At 54.0% G+C, this 7,590-nt stretch overlaps 2 protein-coding genes across 2 annotated transcripts; one reads left to right on the top strand and one right to left on the bottom strand.

Moving 5' to 3' along the window:
* Nucleotides 1–1,686: 1,686 nt before the first annotated feature.
* Nucleotides 1,687–2,704, bottom strand: UCRPA7_2484 (putative histone chaperone protein; the record flags this gene model as incomplete). The annotated part of the gene is made up of 4 exons (XM_007915045.1): nucleotides 1,687–2,077; nucleotides 2,139–2,447; nucleotides 2,501–2,540; nucleotides 2,596–2,704. The coding sequence occupies 4 exons, from the start codon at nucleotides 2,702–2,704 to the stop codon at nucleotides 1,687–1,689; spliced, it is 849 nt and encodes a 282-aa protein (XP_007913236.1).
* A 1,780-nt stretch (nucleotides 2,705–4,484) lies between these two features.
* UCRPA7_2483 (putative mrna 3 -end-processing protein rna-14 protein) lies at nucleotides 4,485–6,017 on the top strand (the record flags this gene model as incomplete). The annotated part of the gene is made up of 1 exon (XM_007915085.1): nucleotides 4,485–6,017. The coding sequence occupies one exon, from the start codon at nucleotides 4,485–4,487 to the stop codon at nucleotides 6,015–6,017; it is 1,533 nt and encodes a 510-aa protein (XP_007913276.1).
* Between the last annotated feature and the right edge of the window lie 1,573 nt (nucleotides 6,018–7,590).

The following is a 7,590-nucleotide window of genomic DNA, read 5'->3' as shown; positions in this document are numbered from 1 at the left end:
ACGGGGATAACTTCAACAGCTGCCCGTTCAGGCCATGTGCAGCAGTGATGCCCGAACGGTTTGCTTCTATCTTCAGTATTTACCCGCCTGACGACTCCATCCCATCTGAAGGAGGCTGTGCTCAGTGAGCGAGTGACTGGCCAAGAGAGACAGGCCCTGCTAGAAACCCCACGCGATACCGAGAGCAGGGACTTGGCGCGCAAGAGGAATTGATAAAAGTCCACTGCTCGCCCGCTTCGTTCTCACAAGATCCTGCTCTAAATGCCCCCAACCTCCCTTGGCGCGACTTGGCATTGGCAGCGGAGAGGGGGAGCGACCGATCGCCCCGTATTTCACCACTGTCAGGCAGCAGGCCAGCGCTGAGGATCTCAAAGCAGAGCACTGATTGCTTGATTGAGGTCGCCTAATGGAGCGGCTCTACACGGGCTTAGATGCGCCTCCAATTGCCAATTAAGACGTAGGAGCCGCAGTGCCAAACTACGGCAACGTTAGTGTCAAACATCGAAGCCGTTGTCGCACTTGACAGCGAGCGAGGGGGCTTGCGTCACAGGGTTGGGGGGCCCCATGTGCATCCATCTGGGGCTCTGCTGCAAGCCATCTCATCGCTGTCGGGGCTCGTCCCCTCCCTCCCGCGTAGTCCTCCGCCAGGGTAATATTGGTTAGGTTGGCGAGGGTATCATTCCCTAATTTCCCCAACAAGCGATTGCTACCTTTATAGAAGTTGAAAGACCTGGAGTATCTAGTTAATGAGAAGAGCCTTCGAGATCTTGGTGAGCATTACGACTCTGAGCATTTCGGGCTGAGTATCTTCACCCTTCCAGGATTGAACTTTTATAAATCTAGCGGAGGTGTACAAGTAGGGCAGGTAGTCACACGCACAAGTATGTCATCGTCGTACCAATCCAGAGAGCGAGCGGCATGCGTTTGTGTCTATGCACATGCCATGCAACCATCAGCCGATTCGTTCGCGGGCTGCAGCATCGGGGGGGGGGTTGCGCTAGAACTCAGCCCCTGGCCACTCGAGAGGCTTCTGAATCGTCCGCTAACTCCTGCCAGGTGTTGCGGGCGGCGGGGTTCTTCACCGAGCTTGGTTTGGGCCGTCGGTAGGTCTGGAGGGTATGGTGAGCCTCGGCGTTGCTGGGTATGCTACCCGGCACTGCGCGGCTTAGAAATGCGGAATGTGGAAAGAGCTTGTTTCGAGACTGAGAGTCCAGATCAGCATATGGCCGGTCATCGGCCTTGGACATCTTCGGCGGTATACGTTCGTGCACGGGGGCTGAAAAGAGAGCAATGAGCCCAGCGGAACAAAACCGCCATTGCTATCATGGTCAGGCCAGATTCGGTGACTCAAACTTTGCCAGATGACCTGCCCTGGTGGCATTGAGGTGCATGCTATGATCACCGTCGATCGCATTATCAATCAGCAAATTTCACTTGCATCGGGGGGGTCTGCGCAGTCGTTGATATGTGCTCTATAAAATTACGTCTGCTCGACAGGCTGTATTATCTGACCAGTCCTCGACGCGGAAAATACAATATCATAATGCATTAGTCTCTCATAACTTCCTTCCTGACTCTAGTGATTGCCAATTGTGGTTTGAAATGCAAAACAACACAACATAAGCAAAGCGGGGATATCAAATGGTGTGGTGAACAGAAGACAACCGGCCCAGCCAGGCCTCGCTTTTAGTGAGACATGACCTCAGGGGCAGCCGGGTGTGGAGCGTTGCCGACAGGCTTGTCGCTGTCGACCTCCATCTCGTCGCCGTCAGCGGCCTCTCCCTCGCCCTCCTCCTCCTCGTCGATCTCGTCTTCGCTCTCGCCCTCAATATCCACGCTGCCATCGTCGGACATCTCGTCCTCCTCGGCATCGGCACCGTTCTCGGCGTGCTCTTCCACGCCCATCATGGCGGCGTCCTCACCAGCTGCCTCAGCGGCAGGCTGCTCCGCACCCTCAGCGACCTCCTCTTCCTCCTCCTCTTCGCCCTCATCAGCGCCGTACTCCTCCTCATCGACGGCCAAGTCGGCCTCAGGCTGCTCAGGGGGGAACTCGGCCGGGGCAGACGCATCAGAGTCCCTAGTGGATAGATATTAGCAAGGTCTCTGAGAATGCAATCATGTGACATGACGCGGCATACCACTTGATGGCGAAGCGCGTTACGCGCGGCTTCTCTGCGAGGACGTTTCTGCGGATGCGGTCGATGATGGGCTTGGCAGGAGGGTCCGCGATGAGCTCATCCGAATCGTACTCGTTGTTGACGTAGTATCCAACACGCACAAACTCTCGCTCATCGTAGGCGCAGGTCAGGAGGATGACGGTGACACCGATGATCTCGGCATCGGGGATGCGCTTCGTGTCTGGGGCATCGGCCTCGAACACAAACTTGTTGACACCGACAGGAATGGGTCCGACGAGGAGTGAGTCGAGCTCTTGATCATATTGATCGCTAGACGGAGATTAGTATGATGGCGGTGTGGAAGGGATGTTCGAGTGACGTACGAAGTAGCAGAGCCAACATAAGTGAGCTTCCACTCGAGATCTGTAGGCAGAGGTGATTAGACAATGGCAGCAGTTGAAGTAGCGGTGTCGCCTACCCTTCTCAAGCTGCTCTAGGCACTCGAATGTAATTTCAAAGACATATTTGTCACCGAACTTGGCAGGGTTGTTCAGGACATTGACCCCGAGAAGTGAGACGACAGACATCTTGTCTGGGTGCTGGTGTGCGATCTGATGAACGTGGAAAGAGATTTCGGGGAGAAGATATCTAGAGAGCTACAGTAAAATGAGACAAAAAGCTGATAAAATTTGGGTCGCGAAGGGCGGTCGCAGGCTTGTTTAAATGCGAAGGACCGTGGCTGTCGTGCTTCTTGTTTGTTTTGGGAGGGCTGGGTGTGTTATCAAGGTGAGAGACGTCAAGGTAGAGAGGTAGCAAGGCAATTTGTCTGGCTTGGATCAAAGTAGGTCAATCCGAGAAGGCAGAACGCGCTTTCTGCTAGAAGTAACAGGGACCGCGTAAAGAGGGCTGCGGATAACGCGACCGTGGTGGGGACCCCTGTAATTGACCTCCTTAGGTACCCTACCGGTACCTCACCTTTCCAGAGGGCGCTGTGCCAGCGACAGCTGCCCGTGCGTCCATCTGCTGGCCCATCGCCGCTCAAATCTGCCAGCTATCACCGCCTGCCTCCTCCGGCCTAGCGCGGGAGCACCTCAGATCTAGCGGCTGAAGCTCACCTCCCTGCTTGACGCTAGCTACCTAACCGGCAGGCTTGTTTTTTTTCCAGGCCTCGATTTCAACAAACAACCATCATCTGCATTTCTCCGTCATCTTCTCCCGCCACCTGCATCCTGGGCGAGGGATATCTTCATTCTCGAATAGCGCATAGTTCAGGTCTTCTGTGCTCTAGTGTGCTGTGCCCTTCTGCCGAAGTCCATTTCTGCTAGTCTCTGTCGTTCTGGTGATTCCAACTACTTGTCGCTTTGTCGTCACAGCCAACTAGTCGCAAAGACACTCTTCCTTGAAGCTTAACAAAGGAACACCCTGTCACTCCACTCCTGACTCACTGCAGGCCCTTCCTCATGCTCGCCGAATCCCTCTCGAGTGTCTCTGTGCTCGTCGACCGCTTCCTTTTCGAGACCACCTGCCCTTGGCGCGCGTCCTCCTGCGACCTCAATTCCCTCCGTATTTGACAGTACGCTGCTCAGGACATCAACACAATGGCAACCGAGTTTCCCGATAACGACCCCGTTCAGACGGAGAACGTATGGGCTCAAGAAGAGGGGTATGGGGGCGACGAGGAGAACCAAGAATCTCATTACCAACATAGTGACAACATTCAAGAAGAACCAGAACCAGAACCAGACTTCAATGTTGCTGCCGCACTTCGTACCTCTGGTGATTCTGCATCTAATGCTGATGGCGCGTCCGAAGATGTGGGTGACTATGACCCAGAGTCTGTCACGATCGTGACCAACTCTCCTCCTCCACCGGCTGAGGAGCAACAAGCTCCCAAACCGGCCCCCCAGCCCGTTTCAAAAAAACCAAAGACAGCTGGAGGCTTCCTAGTGGGAGACTCTGATTCAGAGGATGATGATTCCACTCCAGCCTCAAATAGTCACCTGGCTGAGCCGCTTCAGAATGCTGCTCGGTCGCAGACCCATTCTCCCTTGCACCGCTCCACTTCTGCTCAAGAGGCCGGTGAAGCGCCTTCTAATGTCCCTTCATTGTCCCAGGTGAACCATGCCACGGCTAGTTCAGCAGGAGGAGCACCTCCAATCCCCCAGATCCCCTTATCTAGATCCGCCGTACCAGCCAGACTCCCCCAAGATTCAATAGGCATCTTCGAGGACCGTATCAAGGAAGATCCTCGCGGTGCAATGGATTCATGGCTGTCGCTAATTGCCGAATACCGTCGTCGAAACAAGGTTGAGGATTCAAGAGCTGTGTATGATAGGTTTTTAGCAGTGTTTCCCCAAGCAGTAGGTGATGCACCGTCTCCTCGTTACGATCATGACTAACCTGTTACAGGCTGATATCTGGGTGGCCTACATGGAGATGGAGTTAGGCATGAATGATTTCCCGGCAGTTGAGAGCCTTTTCAACAGATCGCTGATCTCCGTTCCCAACGTCAAGCTTTGGACCGTTTATCTAGACTATGTCCGCCGTCGCAACGACTTGAGTGACACCACGGGCCAAGCTCGCCAGACTGTTACCCAGGCTTACGAATTCGTGTTGGACAATGTTGGTATTGACAAGGATTCTGGGTCCATCTGGTCGGACTACATCCAGTTCATTCGTCATTCACCAGGAGTCGCAGGAGATACTACCTGGCAGGGCGGCCAGAAGATGGATCTCTTGCGTAAAACATACACAAGGGCAATCTCTGTCCCGATTTCGAATGTCAATACGTTGTGGAAAGAGTACGATCAATTTGAGATGGGACTTAACAAGACAACTGGGCGCAAATTCCTTGCAGAAAGGTCGCCAGCCTACATGTCGGCAAAGAGTGCCAATACTGCACTGGACAACATTACTCGTGGACTGCAGCGGACGAATCTTCCGAGGTTGCCACCAGCCCCTGGTTTTGAGGGTGATGAAGAGTACATGAGCCAGGTCGAGCTGTGGAAGAAGTGGATTGCGTGGGAGAAATCCGACCCCTTGGACCTCAAGACTGATGAGCCAGATCTACTACAGAAGCGTATCTTGTACTGCTACAAACAAGCCCTGATGGCGTTGCGCTTCTGGCCAGAGATGTGGGTCGACGCCGCTGAATGGTGCTTTGACAACGCAATCACAAAAGATGGTGTGGATGTCGGTCTGGATTTCTTGACGCAGGGCATCGCCGCAAATCCTGAGAGCGTTCTACTTGCCCTCAAACATGCCGACCGCATTGAAGAGACCCATCCTGTGGAAGAAGGTGACGCTGCAAAGGCTGAGAGAGGCGCCGCGGTTCGCGCTCCCTACAATAAAGTCCTCGACACTCTGTATGATATCATCAAGGGCGTGAAGGAGAAGGAAAAGGCCGACCTCGCTAAGGTCGAGGAGATTCTAGCTCTAGAAGCGAATGCTGCAGCATCTAATCCAGCTCTAGACGATGAAGAGGATGTCGATGGCCACGAGGGTGATTCAAAAGAGGCACAGAGGCAGATGAGGATCAAGGCTATCCAGCAAGGAGTTTCTGCCCAGACGCAGCTCCTCTCCAGAACTCTCTCCTTCGTGTGGATTGCCCTAGCGAGGGCAATGCGTCGTATTCAGGGCAAGGGTGTCATCAACACTCCGCTTGGCGGACTGAGACAGGTCTTCACTGAAGCCCGCACGCGAGGTCGTCTGACGAGCGATGTCTATGTGGCAGTTGCTCTTCTGGAATGGAATGTGTACAAAGACAATGCAGGTGTGAAGATTTTCGAGCGCGGTGCCAAGCTCTTCCCCGAAGACGAGAATTTCATGGTCGAGTATCTCAAGTTCATGCACTCGAGAGACGACTTTACAAGTAAGCTTTTCGTCTCCATTGACCTTTAGTATCATCACTAACATGTTGCCAGATGCTCGGGTTGTTTTCGAGACTTGTGTCAATAAGTTGACCCAAAAGCCTGAATCGGTTCACAAAGCCAAGCCTCTCTACGCCTACTTTCACAGATTCGAGTCTCAATACGGCGAGCGTTCCCAGATCGCCAAGCTAGAGAAGCGAATGGCGGAACTTTTCCCTGAGGATCCCAAGTTATCATACTTCAGTGCTCGCTTTTCGACGGAGAAGTTCGACCCCATCGCGGCACGTATCATCGTCTCTCCTGCTGCACAGTTGCGCCCAAAGATGATCATGCCATCGATTGAAACACGGGCATCCGTCCTCAATAGCCCCAGGCCATCCGTTCGACAGCAGCAGAGCCCGCGGCCGCAGTTTCTCCAAGCAACAAACTCGCCGAAACGTCCGTTCCCGATTGATGACTTCGAGGATGTCAATCCTCCACGGAAGATGCAAAGGGGCGAGTCTCCCCTCAAGGGCGCGGCAGGTCGACGGCTTGACCAACAGAGGCGGCTGCAAGGCCAAAGCTCCGCTTCTTATAGTGCTACTCCAGCTCCCATCTCTCGAGACATTACTTTCCTTCTGGGTCTCATTCCACCTGCAGCATCATATGACTCTACGCGATTCAACCCTGCTGGAATGGTGCGTCTTCTACGAGACACTTTTATTCCTGATTACACGGCTTGGAAGAGTGGTCAGGACAAAGGCCTGCGAAACGACGGTTCTCAGCCGCGTCCTGGAGCAACTGTTCATAATCGACAGGCATCTACCGACTATCCTCAGTACCAGTTCCAGTCCAGGGACTCGCCAAACCCTGGCCGACCGCAGAGCCCATACGATAGCAGCCGTGGCAGACTCGCGCCGGCTTCTGCTACTTACAGACAGTCGTCGCTACGTCCTGGATCTAGCGGATCGTACGAACCACCTCCGGCTGCCTACCGGCAAGATATACCTCCCGCGCAGTACGGCGTACCCCCGGGCCAATTTCCGGTTCCTACTCCAGATGCCAGTGGTGCCCCCTGGCCACCACCTCCCGGTGCATATGCTGTCCCTCCACCTCAGGGCTATGCCCCACCTCCACCTCAATATGGCCAACCTCCGCCGCAGCAACCCCCTTACAACCGATACTATTGATCAAGTCGGCCCGAGGTGACATCGTGGCCGGCCATTCTTCTGTGATGGTTAATCATCTACATAAATGCTCAGGTCCTTTGATAATGTCCGGATTACACATTTGTGACAAGCTAGAGTCTGTCCACCTGCGTAACGGAGTGTGGTCTCAAGAGCAGGCCACACCACGACCTCGTGCATGTCGCGAGCGTATGATGCTTCTCCGTCGACCATCACTGGTCTATTAGGGCATCATGTATGTAACAGTATTTCTCCAGCTTTATGAGTCTCGGGTGGTGCCCTTCAGCGGATCTCATTTCCCACTTTATGGGTCAAAATCAGGGCCAGAAACGATCAAAAAGGATGCCTAGGGTATGTGACTAGAACAGCCGCCAGCAGTCTCGATGGCATTTGGAGCCAATGCCTACCGAGATTCACTCCGCCATTCAGGACTACACA

The sequence above is a fragment of the Phaeoacremonium minimum genome, assembly GCF_000392275.1.
Source record: "Phaeoacremonium minimum UCRPA7 unplaced genomic scaffold PA7_03_scaffold_162, whole genome shotgun sequence".
In the NCBI taxonomy this organism is placed as follows: domain Eukaryota; kingdom Fungi; phylum Ascomycota; class Sordariomycetes; order Togniniales; family Togniniaceae; genus Phaeoacremonium; species Phaeoacremonium minimum.
Note: the sequence above shows the minus strand (reverse complement) of the source record. Positions and strands in the feature narration are given on the sequence as shown.